We start from the raw sequence: 18,397 nt of genomic DNA, 5'->3' as shown, positions 1-18,397 counted from the left end.
ACTTTGAGACAACATAAAAGAACTTTCTTATACATTAACTTGATAAATATATATCAAGTTGTCATTATGTGATGTGGAATAAATCGCTAGCAGATGATTCGAAATATTTCGATGAAAGTCGAGAAAATCTTTTAAAATATTATTTGTTAATCGATTTTAGGTGGTAGTAAGTTATCAAGGATTCATTGTTAATAAAATAATATATACGAATAAATATTTTTATTTCGTAAAGATTTTACACAATTACAACATTGTATTTACAGGAATAATCAGACAGCCTCTAAACAATCATCACTTAAGTCACTTAAATATTTTGAGTATTTTGTTGGCTACTTCCGAGTTATGTATCAAGTATGCTAGGTTCAAGTTCGCTATTTCGTTATTACTAAAATCACAGCACATTAAGATTTGTTTAAGTCCATGTTTACCAACCCAAACGACCGTAGCCGAGACCGTGAGCGCCATAAGCACCGTAGGCGACAGCGCCATGGGCGTAAGGAGCGGCGATAGCTCCGTGGGCTAATGGAGCAGCGTATGCTCCGTAAGCGACGGGGGCAATAGCAGCATGGGCGATGGGAGCGGCGTGGGCAACAGAGCTGCTGTGCGCGGAGTATGACACGGAAGCAGGGGCGACTTGAGTGGCTACGGCGAGGGGAGCAGCGTGGGCACTGTACGCTACTGGAGCGATACGGGCGGCGTATGCCAGGGGAGCGGCTTGGGCAGCGTATGCTACGGGAGCGGCGTTGGCAGCGTACGCTACGGGAGCGACACGGGCAGCGTACGCCAGGGGAGCGGCGTGGGCAACGGGAGCGGCATGAGCGACCAGAGCGGGCTCTCTGCGCACGACGGCGTTGAAACCGGAGTGGGCGTTAGCGGCGTAGTCGACGGTGCGGCGGTGGCCATCGGATTCCAGCAGCGAGTACTGGCCAACCACGCTGTCACCGACGCGAGTCTCCTGCTGGCTCTTCACGTCGCCGGTGTGCGGGTCCGATACTCCGTACGAGAAGCTGGTGTAGTCACCTTGGGTGGCGCTGCCGTGCGCAGCTGCCACGAACAAAGCGAGAACTACAAACTGAAAAAAAAATTAAATATTCGTTCAATGAGAGGTACTTTGTATACTACTAGTATTTAATTAATCCTTCCTTTAAATGTAAATAATAACTATAACCAAAATTAAACAGAAGACATTCTATGGCTAATAAAGCCGCAGTTCAGACTTAGGTTGAAGTTGAAAAGCGTAATTTTTTTTCCTTTACTAAGATCCATTGGTGCACTATTAATTTTAATATCTATGGCGAACATGTTCTAGCAAATGATTGTATTTATTCAACTCTCTTTTTTTGCCGCGTCCAGGTCGTAATAAATAAATGATGTAGATACCTTGAACATTTTGTATAGTATTTGTGTTGTCAACCTTTCGACTGATGCATGTGTTACAATGAATGGTCTTTATATAGTTGGTCAATTTGCTGTTACGTATCGGCGCCGTACGCAATCGGATTTGTAGCAGGAAACAGCCGACCTCACAAGGATACCCCCCACTATTCAATTATAGCCAGCAAACAAAGCAATGCTTGTAAAATTTTATCGCACAGTTTGATCTAATTTAGAAAAAGAATGCAATTAAAAAAATAACTTTTGTAATATCCTTTAGAATTTCATTGAATATACTAGGTCATGCGTCATACGTTTAATTTGCATAAATTTAATAAAATTATTACAGACTTAATTACGTTCACTGTTGTTAATAGACAAATGTTTTGACAGTGGTAGAGCCCGCTTTAAACATCTTCGCACGAATTGGCCCGGCTCGCCCTGTGAAATACCACGACCATACAGAAGACAGGCGTGAAGTGGAAGCAATTCCGCGTTTCGTCTGATGAGTGTGCGTCCCGGATGCCTAATTTAAGATTAAAGGTAGGCAACGCATATGCAATTGCGTATGTCTATGGGTAACGGTCATTTCGCTATATCAGCGATTTCAGGTGGCCGCTCGCTCGTTTGCCACCTTATGATATAAAAAAAAAATGGTTGACGTTAATTATATAAAATTATAACCTAGTAAATACTAATGAGGATTTACTCAGAACAAAACTAAGTTCTAAGATCTTGCTCTATTTATAACGAATAATAAATGTTATCATTAGTCACCAAGTAAATGATTATCTTTATATCTACACAAACCGTGAAATTCCACTACAGCGACAACTCAACACTGATGATATACGGATAGGTTATAAACCGTGGTAGTCTGTGTCTATTTGGTCTCCGCCATTTTGGCGCTGACTGTTACGGTTGATAGCGGTGGTGAGGATACGAACTAATTATAGAGATAGAATTAACTGCCAGGAACTTCAACAGGCACATTCAATTCGGAAAGATAAAAAAGCTATTATTTTCAAGCAATTACCTATCAATTTATAGAGATCAGTGCACTTCAATTATTATAATAAATATTTTATCTCTGTTTTGTCAAACAGAATGAAAGGGATGGCAATGTATAATGTACATTGTGTTTTCAAATAGCCAATTTCACGATAACTACTTACAAATACTGCACAATAAAACGTAAGGGTTGTAGTTGTATCCTGTTTGCTAAAAATATTCATTAGAAATAAATTGGTCAATATTGTTAGTGTAGCTAAAATCTAACTGCGCTTGTAGAAACTGCCAGCAATTAATGCACTGTTGAAAATGCTGATGTACATTGTTTTTCTACCAAAAAAACAGATGGTTTATGAGGGCTTTATAATATTTTGTAAAATAAAAGTAAAACAAATATTTTCATAATTTCCTAACAGATGGCGTTGTAAATAAAATAACATTCTAATGCAATAATTTTTTTTTAATTGTAAAACAAAATTTTTAAGAACTAGAAATAAATTTCAATTACTTTTCTAAACTTTAGAAACGGTTCCTTAGTAAAATGTTCCACAAAACTATAAATATTTACGAACTGTATAGGGATCTTTTGCTTGCCTTGACTAAAAAAAAAATGTAATGCAGAGGAAATTTTATGAAAAGACATATCATTTTTAAATTCAACCAGGTGAAATTATATATAATTGTCGCAACGAAAAAACCCATTGTTTACTGTAGAAAGTAACCATTAACGTATGTAAATTTAATAGGCAATTAATCACATAACTTCCTTTATCGCACCCCAAATTATGATATTGAAAGCTTTCGTGTGAATATAAAAAGAGAACAAAAACTTCAGGGTTACTCAGTAACTCACTGACGTTGAACCAAACAACATACAATGGCCGCTAAGGTAAAGTTCTTAGCTTGTGCAATTTTTTTTTATTAACGAAGAGGACAGCTTAGTGATTGAAGTAACCTACTTATGAGCTTGTTCTGGATTCGATTTCTGATTTACAGACCAAGTTTAATTTAAATTTAAATAATAATTAACTAACATTCCGACAAAATATTAGCGGTTGCAGCTAATAAATCAGTTAAACTTATTTTTTTCTTTCTTTACAGTTTGTCGTTCTCGCTTTTTTCGTGGCTGCTGCGCACGGCAGCTCCAGCCATGGTGACTACACCAGCTTCTCGTACGGAGTAGCAGACCCACACACCGGCGATGTGAAGAGCCAGCAGGAGACGCGCGTCGGTGACAGCGTGGTGGGCCAGTACTCGCTGCTGGAATCCGATGGCCACCGCCGCACCGTCGACTACGCTGCTAACGCCCACTCCGGCTTCAACGCCGTCGTGCGCAGAGAGCCTGCTCTGGTCGCTCATGCCGCTCCCGTTGCTCCCGTGGCATACTCTGCCCGTGTCGCTCCCGTAGCGTACGCTGCCCACGCTGCTCCTCTGGCATACGCCGCCCGAGTCGCTCCCGTAGCGTATGGTGCCCATGCCGCTCCCCTCACCGTAGCCACTCAAGTAGCCCCTGCATCCGTGTCATACTCCGCGCACAGCAGCTCTGTTGCCCACTCCAGTCCTTTGGCGTATGCTTCATATGGTGTTCACACACCCCGTCTGGCTTACGCAGCCCCCATCGCTAGTGCCGTTGGCTCTCCTCTGGCTTACAACACATACGCTGCTCCTCTGACCCACGGCGCTGTTGCCTACGGTGCCCCCGGCGCGTACTCCGCTTACGGACACGGCGCTCGTTTGGGCTGGTGAATATAATATGAAATTATTCGGACCAAAGTTTAATGTTTTTTAAGAAATAAATAAATTAATTGAAGAAAATTAAATTTTTGTTTCTCTTCAATATCAACTTACCACGATGTCATAAAATTTTAAGCACTCAAGACAGATCAAATAAATACACACACATCATTCACATCTGGAATATCATTTCCAGTACTTTATTATCTCAGTTTAATTACTAGAAATGCACTAATCTTAAGAAAGGACCTATGTTTTAAAAATTTAAATGTTCTACTTCAGGATTGCCTACGCATCTAATCAGTGTTATGAAAACAATTCGATCAAATTTTACTCTTATTACTTACCACAAATATTTGGTATTCACCTTAATTTGTAATAGATCTACTAGATAGTTATTCCTATTGAACTTGTTTTGACCTTTACTACTTCGATATAATTAACAGAACAATAAGGAAGGTAATAAGTTAGTAGGAATAACATGTGCGTGAGAATGTCACCTACGTCATTATCACGACACGTATTAACAGACTGTTATAATGTTACATATCTTAATAAAATATGCAATGAACTGAATAAATTCATGTTTATTTACCACATACGTTAGTCATTGCTATCATTCATGTTGTATAAATTCCCACGCTTTCAATACATTAATCTTACTAATGTTATAAATGCGAATGTTTAACTGGATAGATGAATGTTTAAAGGTATCTCCAGAACGTCTGAACGGGACTTGATGAAATTTGGCATACATATTTGATATTGTCTGGAATAACACATAGGCAACTCATAACGTTTTTTTTTGTTTTATTCCGCGCTGACGGCTTCGCTGGCGGCAGCTAGTTTATGATATAGAAATCAACATTCTGATCATGAGATGTTGCCGAATTACTCGTACAAATATATCTTACGAGCTTTCATCTTCGCATAATTAGAAAAAAACTTAATAAGTAGCAAACGCAGTAAAGATCCAAGTTTTCAAGTTGGAGCTTGCGTTGTAAACAGAGATAATAAGATTGTTGGAATTGGATACAATGGTATGCCAATAGGATCTGATGAGATTCCGGTTCGGTTATAAAGCATCTGTGAATGTTAGATTTTAATTATATTTATATCATTTGTCACTTTCTACCAATATCGCGAAAATCAAATAGGCACAAAATACCACATCTCATAGTCGGTCCGTGTATAGAGGTCATTTAGAAGTAATTCAGCAAATTACATTTTAATTATGAAACACTAAACAGTATCTCTGTTTCGTGTTTTAAAAAATATACATTTTAAAATTTTATTGGAAAACTTTTAAAATATTAAACTTTAAACGGGCTTGACCTCTTTACTTAATGTGAAATAAATTTTTGGAAAATATGAAAATTATAACTACATTATGAGCCGTTGATTTTAACGTATGTGTAATGGGATTAAGTACGATAAAATGGCGTACTTAAATACTTTTTAATTGAATTATATTTTTGTTTTCTTGCTACATTTGACATAATCAAAATATGTTTTAAATATAATACAACAATGATATGACCATTGAAAAACAACATTGTTCTGCAGAACTAAGAAAAAACTTAAGTGATTATGATCAGATTTAAATGAGTCAAGTATCGTATATATTACATGAACATACGAAAAGAAGTTAAATGAACTATATGCACGTTTGTTCATAAACATATAGTATATAAGAAAATGGTGGAAAGGAATAAAATTCGTATACATATGTGTTAAACTTATCACAAGTTTATTCATAAATTTCAATCACAGTTGCACATCATTTACTCACATGTCGATAGAATAAATTACAAGTATATCCGTTTGTTATATTATTATTGCCTAGTAGTTGTTGGATGTGTGTTCCCTAATGACCATAGCCGTAGCCAAGACCATGACCGGCGAGTCCGAGACCGTGGGCACCGAGGCCAAGGCCGTGGGCACCGAGACCGAGACCGAGACCGTGGGCACCGAGACCGAGACCATGCGCTCCGTAGGCGACGGCACCGTGAGCGAGGGGAGCGGCTACAACAGCTCCGTGGGCAAGGGGAGTTCCGTGGGCAACGGAGGTGCTGTGAGCAGAGTATGAGACAGCACCTGGGGCCACATGAGCTCCGACAGCGAGGGGCGCGGCGTGGGCGGCGTACGCCAGGGGTGCGGCTACAGCTGGGGCGGCGTGAGCCAGAGGAGCGGCAACAACAGCGGGAGCGGCGTGGGCGACCAGGGCTGGGTCCCTGCGGACGACTGCGTTGAATCCAGAGTGAGGTCCGGCAGCGTAGTCTACGGTGCGGCGATGGCCATCAGATTCCAGGAGCGAGTACTGGCCTACCACGCTGTCGCCGATGCGAGTCTCGTGCTGGCTCTTGACATCACCGGTGTGGGGGTCCGCCACGCCGTAAGAGAAACTTGTGTAGTCGGGGCCATGGATCGCGCTGCCCTGAGCGGCTGCCACCAACAAAGCTGCAACGACGAACTGAAAAATAAAACGAAAGTTTAATTTTAAAAAGCACTACAGTACTCTATTCATTTGTATAAATATGAACTTATATTGATTGATCTTTGAAATTCAATTTACCTTAGCTGCCATTTTGGTGAGTATGATTTTGCTGCACAGTGAACTGTGAATGATCAATCTGGGTTAATGCTGGTCATTTTATACAAGTCCTGCACAATCATTGTGTGCTATTAATAGGAAGTAAAAGACAGTTGTCCGCTCTAGGTCACGCGGTATAGCTTTTAGAGTTCAAATTTGTCGGTTAACTTTAACCAATATTAACAACGCGGAACTTGGCAGGACATTCTGACCACACCACTAAGTGTTATTTACCTCAGACATTTTACGCAATTTACGAACAAAAAACGTAACTTCGGATTGAACTTCCAATGTTACTAGTAGATGACAAATGTCTGGCAAGGAATGACGAAGGATTTTTTTTGTAAAATTATATGAATAAGCTAAATTAAAAACGTGCGTGAAACGAATCGAAAAAATGCTCAAAGGTTTACGTAAAAAGTTTTCATATGATTCCTTTAGTTACCGATGGAAAACCCTAAGATTTTGTGTTTTTATAAAGCTATGCTACTTTTATTTATTTTACATACAGATTATTAAAGTAGTAAAGAGTAAGAAAAAAAACACAACACTTAGTAAGTTACACTATCCACTACCTTATCATTTGTAATTTAGGAAACAAGTATATCGCTGGATATGATTTCATTACTTTCATTATAACCAAGATGGTCTAGAAAAATTTATGAAAAAGATTAATATTTAATATCTATTAAAGCAAAATCAATCTATAAAAAATTGATTTTGCTTTAATCAATCTTAACCCTCCTATAATATTGAATGCATTGTTCGGTGACCTTGTAAGTAAATTACATTCCCAACTACCATTGTACTTGTACGTAATTAAATAGTTAAAACATTTGAAATATGCGAAGGTAACGCTAACCTTTTGTGGAATTACACATTCTCTATATTGATTTCATTTAGGGACTTATACCAAAACATTGACCAATATCTTATTGTGATAAAATTGATGAAATTCTTTATGTAAATTCAAAATCACTTTCCATATTTGTTTCAAAAAAATATGATATAATTTTATTGATTATATGACGAATAGAACAAAATTCAATTTGAGAAAAAACAATGATGAAAGCTATATTAATACATCACTTTCTCTGAATGTAACTGGCCTTTTGGTGCATTCTTAAGCAGTTTATGGATTGCTACATCTTTATTTTTATCATCTATTAACTTTATGGCTGTGTAAAATTATTGTAATGAACATGAACATATCGGATTGTGCTTATTTTATTTACAAATCATTTATTTACAATTTCAATGTCGTGGTTCTGTTTTAATTCAAAGAAGACGGTTGTACGCGTATGGTGCGATACCAAAGCCGGGGTAAGCAGCCCAGTTTGCATAGCCGTAGGGAGCAGCATATGGGATGCCGGCAATCAGACCCGGGTCCTTCCTCACGGCGGCATTGAAACCTTCGGCTCCAGCAGCATAGTCAACAGTTCTACGGGTACCGTCAGGTTCGAGCAGGGAGTACTGGCCTTGAACATTATCACCGGCGCGACTTTCAATCTGGCTCTTGAAGTCACCAGTGTAAGGGTCGGCAACACCGTAGGAGAAACTGGAGAAGTCAGCGGCGTTGGCTACAGCCACGAGAGCAAGCACGATTAGCAACTGGAAAGGAAAACGAGTTTTATTATTTTACATTTAAATTATTACATTCTACAATTATTACCACACGTTGTTTAAGCCACAAATCTTCAGTTCGATTGCGAAAAACTAATATAGTTAAAGTGATATGTCACAGATACCATTTACCTTGCCTTATGTTTGCTCACTTTGATATTAAATGAAAAAAAAATAGAAATATTTTACCTTCATTTTCTCGGAGATTTGACTTTTCAGTGTCACTACAATGGTGAATCTTTAGACTATGATGGCCGGCACAAAACTTCAGGGCATTTATATAACTTGTTGACTGTTCCAGTTTTACTTCTTAACCTGTTTACTTATTAAAAAATTCAGGAAGTGACTAAAAGTCAAGTACATCAGGACGATGCACCAAGTAATGTGTCTCAGTGTATTGTAATCTCATTGTACCTATGTTTTATTTTACAATACCTTATTTATTATAAGCTATAAACATAAATACTTAACAGAGATACGAAGTAGCGTTTATATTTACTTACATTATTAATCAGGATTATAATTTCACTATCTCCATAAAATTATGATACAAAAAGAGGAATCCGTAATGTAAAAGATACAAGAAAAGAAAAAAAAAATCATGTGCAGATTTATTCCATAAAACAGCAAACTGTATTTTTTGTGACATGCATACAATGTAAGCAGTAAAAAAGTAAATTTTTAATCAAATTTAAGACATTTCTTTCGATTTTTCGTTCAAAAGCATTAATAAATTGTTTTTAGTCGTTGTTATTCGTTGATTATATTTATTTCTTTGATTTATGGCCATGAGAATAGGTCTGGTGGTAGACGGATGTTTGAGTGATGGTTACTGGAGTTGGACTTGCTTGATGGATGCTAGGAATTTGCCATGGTTGATTTACTTGAGGACCTTGGTTGCTTGGTCGTCTGGCTTCTTCGTTGATGTTTTCTACATATCTGTCATCACCTAGATTGCTTTGTCTCCTATCGTTATTCAGGTATGCGTTATATCCTGCATCATCAGACCTGTATTCACCAGCTCTCGGAATGTTATCCTGTTGACGGAGAGAGTATTGTCCTAATCCTGATTCTCCTCGGCGACTTTCTTGTAGATTGTCTCGACCATTGAAATTTCCAGGGTGACCGTTGTTAGCGTTGTAATCAAAATTGTAGTTTGGCGCTTGATCTTGATACTGCAGAGAGTACAATGGTAGTGGTGCTTGATGTAATACCATACATGTTGCAGATACTACCAGGCAACATAGAATTGCAATCTGTTAAAGAAAAAAATAATTAAGAAGAAGGAGAAAAAAGATGTACAAATGCCTCGTAGTACAAAAGCACTATCCGAGTTGATTATGTTAGAACAGCTATGAAGATTATCCAAATTAGGTAGTTGTGAGTTTGTTAGACAAATTACGCTGTTGATTAAACATCAGTTTGAATAATTGTATTTTGGTCTTAGCCTTCTACAGGGTATTTTATTGATCCGAAACTAAATTGTTGTTTCTGTAAGTCAATGCTTAAAGACTTTAGTACTATCTAATGCGGGTTAATTGTACCTTCTACTATAGTTCACGGCTGTTTGTTACAAAATGTTATTAACCTATATTACGAGACTTTACGTAATCGATTGAATTAAATACCATAAGGTAAATATATTGGACACAATAAGTATTGTTGGATTGTACTTCTTTTTTTATATCATAAGGTGGCAAACGAGCGAGCGGCCACCTGAAATCGCTGAAATAGCGAAGTGATCGTTGCCCATACACATACGCAATTGCATATGCCTTTACTCGATGGACTAGAGGATGCACAGAAAGAAAACATTTTCCCTCCCTATGCATCCTCTTATCCGGAAAGTCCACTTCCACTTCCCATCCTTTCCTTATAAGAAAAAGGGTGGGAAGGGAAAGAGGACCAAAATACGCCTCCGGGACGCACACGAATTACTTTCACTTCACGTCTGTTTTCTGTGTGGTCGTGGTATTTCACCGGGCGAGTCGGGCCAATTTGTGCGAAGATGTTAAAGCGGGCTCTACCACTGTTAAAATGAACTTGATAATATGCTGTTATGATATGGTTAAATTAATATTTGTAATGTTATGCTAAAAATCAAATTATAAATACCTTTATAAAACTTATAATAATTTTTTAATAATTTTATTTTCATTTCCTTACCTTCGAAATCATTTTGATATTATTGAATGATGTTTCGTCTTAACACGATTGATGTATGATAATTCGACAAACTAATCTCAATATTTATACCACTTTTAATGTAAGACAATACTTTATTTCGCAATAGGTATAGCATTTCTGAGTGAATTGGAGCGTTATAGTGATAAATTGTTCAATATCTGGCCGTCTCGGATTCCTCCGCAACTGAATCCTAATGTCACATGTAATTACCAAGCGTGAATTCTAGAACGTTCCAATGTTCTGGAAATCATTTGAACAATTTTCTTATTAGATTTCGGATATTTTATCGGGTCTTGAGATATTTAATTTAGAACATAATCGGTTGCTAATAGCGACACATATATTCTTCGCATAAAGAATGTTGGCTTTTATTTCTAGCTCAATATACAATATCTATAATGTACTTACTTATAAGTTAATTACTAAATAAAAAAGTTTCCAAATACAGTTTACTAATTGCTAATGCAGGGAGTGTGATGTATCTATAGTCATTCCTTTCACGAATGTTAATTATAAGGCGGAGTTAACTAAAATGCAAGCAAAGCTCATGACTTAATGACGTCATCGGACCGCATCTTAAAATAGTTTGACCGTGGCAATGAACTCAGAACGACGTTACTGTAGCATTACGGCCTTGAAACACACCCAAAAACTTACGATCTTACAAAGAGAAAAACACAAGTTGAATTGAACTTTATTTCAAAAGAATAATGTTTAAAATTGTTTGTACATTCGTGTATAAATTATTCATACCTTAAAATGGCTATTTTAAGATAATTTAAAATTGTTTGACGCAATTCACAAGATTCATTGTGAACAGTAAATATTTTCTTAAGATTATTTTTGATTAAGCTTATGTTCTAAGTTTTAGGTAGCGTTTACAAATTCATGTAATCGCAATGTTATACAAATAAAACTTAATAAAATATGTTTTTATGTCTACAATTTATCTTAAAGTTTTAAAGTAGTATTTCCATTAGCCTAGCGGCTCAAGGTCATCTTGCAACCCAGTGACCCTCATCTCTTTATGACCCGCTACAACCTAACATTTTGTTCTGCGCCGCCAAGATATTTGAAAAATACTATACACAAGCTATTTTTAAACTTTGATCGTTAATTGTAAATTTAAATACTTTCCGCTATTCTTAAGAATTTGTACCGCACATTGATGTAGTAAGCGTGTAATTTTAATTTGATTCTTTAAAATACTTTCGACGCAATGCTTAAAAGTCTTGTTTTACTTGTAAAAAGTGCCTTTCGTAGTCTATAATAATAATGATAGTACTTCTGTGGTATAAGATTCGAATTTTATGTCAGCTCTATATGCTTATTAATCCTACTAATCTTGGTACTATTATAAATGCGTAAAAGTTTAGATGGATTGATGTTTTTTTTTTAAGGTATCTCCAGAACGGCTGTATGGAACTCGTTTAAATTTGGCATACATATAGGACATGGTCCGGCAGAACACATAGGCTACTAATTATGTTTTTTTTAAACCCACGCGGACGGAGTCGCGGGAGATATGTACCTAGTGTTTAATATTTTGTTCTGCAGCTTGTCGTACGTAATTGTAAGCTGCATAAAGTTTAGACGGCTCGGAGGCGTTAGTAGTCATTGTCGAAGATATAGACAGTTTCTTTTCCGGAGACTACGTTCGGAAAAGTTTTTTCTTAATATCCCCGAACGACCTTTAGAAATAACGGTACGGGTTTTTACGGTCTCGTAAAAATAATGAGTAATACAATGATTCAATAAACAGTACAAATAGTGTAAATATTAACCGTTGGTTTCTGAGGGCAAAGTCTTTATATAAACAATCTTAATCCCTGTAACCTTTAACAAAACAGACCTAATGATTTGTTTAAAAGGAGTTTTTATTTTCAGAAACCCACGATAATAGTTTCAAAATCGGTTGGATTTGATGTAGGATATGGTAATAGGAATCTACAAATTTTAACTTTTACGCCTTTTTAACAAATGCATAAATAATTTTCATTAAAATGAACAGTAAAATATATTAGCAAAAGACGGGAGAAAACTTCCAAAGTTTGTCTAAGTCTATAATATTTACGAGTATATTAATATATGTCATCAGTTGTATAATACTTTAGAAAAACGGCATATAATATCATATATCATAACTAGGTATATACAATAGTCACAATTAAAGTATCAAAATTCATGTTGACAATTCGAGAGGTGCTGACGCGTCCGGTTGCGGCCTTCGGAAAGTGGGTGGGGTGTCCAATGTCACTCTGACCATTCTCCCGGCTGTAAACTCAACTATAAGTATATAAGTCAAAGAAATCCGACGCTCGAATTGTAATAATACGACAAATGTATTATACTACCAGACTATCATTTTCGTAATTAATAAATTAAAAAGAATAATTCATGATCGAATCAATTTGAAACCATTTTTAGCAATTGAAAAACGTGATCAATTTTTATAAGGCGAGTTTTAAAATTCTTGAATCAATATTAAAGTTAGAATATTGATTTTCATCTCTTTGTATACAGCAACGGTATTTATAGTCGAAGTTTATGTTGTTACCTAAAACAAATTCCATTATTTAATTGATAAAACACGATTTAGCAAACAAAGAACAATTGAATTTACCCTTGTGTACATTTTGATAAACAAATTCGTGTTCAAAATAAACTTTGTAAATTATTTACTGATAGCCTATACTTTAGGCGTAATCGTTTAAAATGTGTAGACAAACCAGTATTGTAGCGATATTGTGCAGCGAAATGCATTTATCGTTTAAGGCGTGGTCAGGTTACGAAATGTTTAGGCAAAGCCTTGCGCAATATTCTAAAACGTAGTCATAACTTTATATCCTGGTTTAAAAGGTATCTTTATTTCTTTAAAAGAAAAAAGAATAGAAAATGTATTATAGTACATTTGCTGTTATATACTCGTATGTGTCAATTACTAATTTGACATTCACAACTAACGCAATAATAATGAAGATATAGTTTAACCAGTAATTTAGGCAACCGCGTGCATTGTGATTCATGTCAATTCTTTCTAATATTATAAATACAACTGTTATGATGAATGTTTGTTTGAAGTTACGTTCAAAACGGCTAAACAGATCTCGATGAAATTTGGTATAGATGTAGATCATAGTCTGGAAGAACACATAGGCTACTAATTTATTTTTTAATTCCGCGCGGACGGATTCGGGGGGGGGCAGCTAGTAAGGTATTAAATGAATGAAGACAAACTACTAAAAATATGAGTTAAAAAAAATCACTCTAAAAGATATATCATGAGTATAAAAAATAAATCATCCTAAAGACAAATGTACTAAGTTATTATAAACGATTAACTACGTAGGAACCAAGAACCTTACTCGCTAAATGGCCATGAACGTTGATTGCAATCTAAAATATTGCGAAACTCTGGCGCTATTAAATGTTACTACGAATTAACTTAATTGCTCAGGAAACTAAACATGCTAATTTTAAAAGAAATAATTCTACGCCGAGGACTTGTTGAATTTACTATCATAAATAATGTCAAATTAAGCAATATAACAAATATAGGTTATAACTAAAAACGTTGAATTACAAGTGTGAATTTTTTTCTATCGCTATGGCGTCAAAATATGGTGCTGAATCATGGAGATTCTTCCTCGTTCAGCCATGTGACGCCCACAGCTGGGCATAGGCCTTCCAAAGATCTTAGCCTGCAGCTAGGATATTCCCGTAACCATGACCGCTTCGCTTGGTCAATCTTATTTGAAACTAAGTGTACGACGTGTACTCTATTTCCCATCATAGCTCACTTATCGCTATCCTCGACATCTTGCTCTATAACTTGCCGTCTTTTAGCATGATCAACACATTACGAATAGCATTTAGAAGCCTTGTGTTGTACTTCTTATGGGTACCCGAATTTTGATCATAGTGTTAACGATTATGCAATACTAGCTGTTAGCGCGACTCCTTGCGCGCAGACTTAAAAAACTTAATTGCCTATGTGTTCTTCCAGGCAATGTACTACATCTATGCCAAGTTTCAGCGACATCCATGTAGCCGTTTTGGAGATACGTTCTAATAAACATCTGACCATTCTAACAGTTGCATTTATAATGGTAGCAAGATGTACTACAATCGTGATTGTGATTATATTTATAGTCAAGACCTGTAGTCTTGTTATGTCATGAATCAATATCTATTATAAAAATAAAAACAAGTTTCTTATGAATGGAGCTCATCATTATTCTGATGTCAATGGCATGAGATGCGTAAACATAGATAAGTTCTTTTTTTACTCTAACTTCCGTGCTGTATAATTTTCTGTATAAAAACAGATATAATATGTGACTGACACACCTCAGGTCGCTAAAAGACCCTTAATGTAAATTTAGTATGAGTTAGCAAAAGGGAATATGTCTTATCTGTGCTTAGAATATCAGATTAGCGTCTATCGATTAAATGTATAAAACCTATCTGCGGACTATTTATGGGCAGGTGTCACTTCGCTAGTATGGCGAATTTAAGTAACTGTATCATATACAAAAATTTCTTAATAAGATATATTATAAATGCTGTTTAGATGGATGTTAGTTTGAATCTATTTCTGGAACTGCCAAATGAAAATTGGCATATATATTAAGGTTTTTTTTTAAAATTCCGCACGATCAGTGTCGCGAGCGACAGCTAGTTAATACATAATGTTAAGTGTTACTGTAGATATAAAAGCTAGCTTCTTCTGTTCCTTTGTTAAATCAAATTAGAAACAAATAGACATAGAAACATGTTCCACTAGTCCAGTTTATTTCATTTAGTAAATTCGTAAATTCTTTTGTAGAGCTTAAGTTAATCTTGTTAAGAGCCTGTCTAAGGCGAACACGGCCAGCGCTAAGACCTAAATAAACCTGGCATTCTAGATAAAACTTCTATTCTATCTGAGCAATAATTTCTTTGATTAAACTAATTAAACTAAATTGTATGAATTTATTTATCATTTTAATTTTATATTCACAGTGGATTCACTATATACTTTATGTTCTTAGAAAAAATATATAAATATATATTTATTTAGTACGTAATTTATGTAAGAGTCGTGTCGCCAATCTTTGGAAAGACAAACAAAGAAGAAGAGATAAACACAAAAAGTGAGAGATCGAAAGATTTGGTTGGTATTTACTGTTGAGGATGTTGTTATGTTGTTAGCACGGTGATTATTTTGCGAAAGTATATGAGAAATCTTTGCTGAAACATTTCAGCTGAAAGATAGCTATATTTGACAAGTAAACCAGAACCTACTTGAATTAGAAAGTTGTCAAAAAATTAAATAAAAAGTACCGTATACACACTACACGAGTTGTATTTTTATAGTAAACAAAACGTAAAATCATAAACATAAGAGGTCACTCACACGAGATGAGTATAAAAAATGTTACATCATAACGAGTCATCGCTTAATTTACATGACCTCAAGCGGACGAATACATCAGCTGTAACATCATCAGAGATCAATGACCGAGTACTCACGACTCACTGAATGAATGTATACTTTATCAGTATTGAGTATGATTTTTGTGATAAAGCCGTTAAAGGTCAATGACCTGATGCGCACGATTGAATGAAAACATATCGATTTTTGAATTTCGAATGCAGTTAGACAGTTGAAGTTTGTGTTTGAATCAGCCAATGAGTGTTTAGATCGAATGCGGATTGTAGGTGACTGTTGACGTTTTGGTAATAATTGAAGAAAATATACTTCCTTATTTTGTTCCCAATTATAGTAATTAATAAATCAAATCCGACTAACTTTGCCTTTCTTTTACGAGCTTTTGTTTAAGTTTTACGTATTTTGATGTTCAAATTCAATTTGATTTACTTTCCAATTACTGATTGAGCTGAAATTTTGCATGTAGGTGATGTTACAATATTACGATGGCATGGTGCTGATCTGTTTTTTTAATTATTATTAAAAAAAAACTTTTTTTTCATAATAATATTAATAATTAATAATGTTAGTAAATTTGGTATATTATGAAGGAAATTAGCACCCTAGCAAGTCTATTATGACATCATTATTAATAACTATTTTCTTGGGGTAAATAATCTTAACTAATTGCATACATTCAAAACCTTTATTTTCCGACTGTCCATTGTCCACGGTCGGTCTAACCAAGGCTAATATGTAATTAGCTTAACAAATTGTTGGTAAACTCTACTTTCATAATTAGTCGTGAGACATGTTGCAGTTAATTACGTACAAAAGTTTGAATATTATTTTGTCGCTCATAACCATAACCTAGTCCTAGATACTTTTTGATAAAGAGGCATAACTAAACTTCTTGTGTTCTACAAATTAATATGACCTTATACCTAGACCTAGACGTATATTATTTTAAGCATTCCGTCTATTTGCTGCGGTCTTTACTCTCTTAATTTTAACCCAGACCAACTGTCCTTTTTCTGGGAATCTTACCTACATTGTATGAATTTATACGTGGCCAACATTTGATTCTTCCGTTCCACCAGTACTGCAAGCAATGTATCTAATCTACATTTAATAAGATAAGAAGTGTTTTGTTTAGCTTACTGCCCACAATATGCTTACAACTTTGGAACATTATTGATAAGTCCTTATGCACTTACACTCGCAAAATATTGTGTACGTGGTTACTATGAATATTCGTCTAATTTAATATCAACTTACCAAGGTATTTTAGAGGTCAAACTATAACAGTTTACAGTTGGGGCTAAATTAAACATTTTCATTAGAGAATAACTAAGTAGAGTTCAAATTTTGTGTTCACTGATGAGCTCGCTAAATATTTAAGTCGAGTTTGTGAACTGAAAGGGTCCTAGGGTCGAGGGCACCCTTATGTTGGCTGGCTTGTTTGCACAAAACTTTCTATAAACTAATCGTTGTTCAGTTAAGGGATTCGACGTGCTTAGTGAACTGTAATCGCTGAAGAATCGAAAAAAAATCGTATAATAATGGCAAGAGAGGACTCGAACACTTTACGCCAAGTCAGCTTGACGATAAGATTTTAAAAAACTTGAAGTAAATTGAAAAAGTTAAAAAGCGCCATCTATTAGCAACTGTTAATACTATTGTTTTGTTATGCGTAAAGAAACGCTTTTACAATAAAATCATATCCAATAAATTGAATAATAAATGTAACGATTAAATGTTATAGAGCATAAAATTAAACTTGCAAATATCTATATTTCGATACGAATTTTGTCATTTATCTCCAGAACGTCTGTATATATCTCGCTGAATTTAGCATGGATGTAGAACATAGTCTGGAAGAACACATAGGATACTAATTAAGATTTTTCTTAATTCCGCAAAGATGGAGTCGCGGGCGACAGCTAGTTTACTTAAAAGGCGAGAACTGGAAACTACCGAACAGCAGTTCAAATTATCAGATCATATGAGTGAATGGGCGGACATTGTAATTTGCCATTTGTTTTATAATACGACGTCTGTGACCTTGCTCCAACTTCCTAGTACAGAGAAAGGCTTATATGCTTCCTTTAACGGCAACACAGGGCTTACAACTAAATCAAATAAGACCATGGCATATTAACTTCTATTCGTATGTGCATAAGTATTTAAATTGCATCAACTTTATCTTTTTAAAGCCACAATTTTTATCAGTACTGTACAAATATGTCAATCTTAAAAGGTGTTACGCAAAAACGTAATTGGTTAATACTATTTATTACACTTGCTTTATCAAGTGTTCTTTGTTTTACGATTATATTTTTTGTAATCAAACCATTTATATGTAAATCTAAATGTAAATTCGAGATATTTTACTGATATTCAGAGTTGGTCAAGGTTTTAAAGAATTTTATATTCCAAATATATCTTTAGTTCGGGATGTA

At 35.4% G+C, this 18,397-nt stretch overlaps 4 protein-coding genes across 4 annotated transcripts; 1 reads left to right on the top strand and 3 right to left on the bottom strand.

Moving 5' to 3' along the window:
* Positions 1 to 204: 204 nt before the first annotated feature.
* On the bottom strand, positions 205 to 1,416 carry LOC106118122 (cuticle protein-like). Its single transcript, NM_001312785.1, is given in 2 exon segments — positions 205 to 1,072; positions 1,381 to 1,416. Coding segments are annotated over 2 exon segments (657 nt in total). The 5' UTR covers positions 1,390 to 1,416; the 3' UTR covers positions 205 to 424.
* Positions 1,417 to 3,237: 1,821 nt separating this feature from the next.
* LOC106118148 (cuticle protein 7-like) lies at positions 3,238 to 4,205 on the top strand. The gene is given in 2 exon segments (NM_001311815.1): positions 3,238 to 3,274; positions 3,487 to 4,205. Coding segments are annotated over 2 exon segments (657 nt in total). The 5' UTR covers positions 3,238 to 3,262; the 3' UTR covers positions 4,132 to 4,205.
* Positions 4,206 to 5,846: 1,641 nt separating this feature from the next.
* On the bottom strand, positions 5,847 to 8,616 carry LOC106118106 (cuticle protein-like). The gene is made up of 5 exons (XM_013312660.1): positions 8,525 to 8,616; positions 8,002 to 8,323; positions 7,797 to 7,890; positions 6,695 to 6,737; positions 5,847 to 6,592 (listed from the first exon to the last, which is right to left on the bottom strand). Exons 1-5 carry the CDS (start codon positions 8,528 to 8,530, stop codon positions 5,987 to 5,989), a joined length of 1,071 nt encoding a protein of 356 aa, XP_013168114.1. The 5' UTR covers positions 8,531 to 8,616; the 3' UTR covers positions 5,847 to 5,986.
* A 320-nt stretch (positions 8,617 to 8,936) lies between these two features.
* Positions 8,937 to 10,577, bottom strand: CPR65 (cuticular protein RR-2 motif 65). Its single transcript, XM_013313058.1, has 2 exons — positions 10,502 to 10,577; positions 8,937 to 9,591 (listed from the first exon to the last, which is right to left on the bottom strand). Exons 1-2 carry the CDS (start codon positions 10,511 to 10,513, stop codon positions 9,103 to 9,105), a joined length of 501 nt encoding a protein of 166 aa, XP_013168512.1. The 5' UTR covers positions 10,514 to 10,577; the 3' UTR covers positions 8,937 to 9,102.
* Positions 10,578 to 18,397: the final 7,820 nt, after the last annotated feature.

The sequence above is a fragment of the Papilio xuthus genome, unplaced genomic scaffold (assembly GCF_000836235.2).
Source record: "Papilio xuthus unplaced genomic scaffold, Pxut_1.1 DF827597.1, whole genome shotgun sequence".
In the NCBI taxonomy this organism is placed as follows: Eukaryota; Metazoa; Arthropoda; class Insecta; order Lepidoptera; family Papilionidae; genus Papilio; species Papilio xuthus.
The sequence above is the reverse complement of the archived record's forward strand: the minus strand, read 5'-3'. Positions and strand labels throughout refer to the sequence as shown.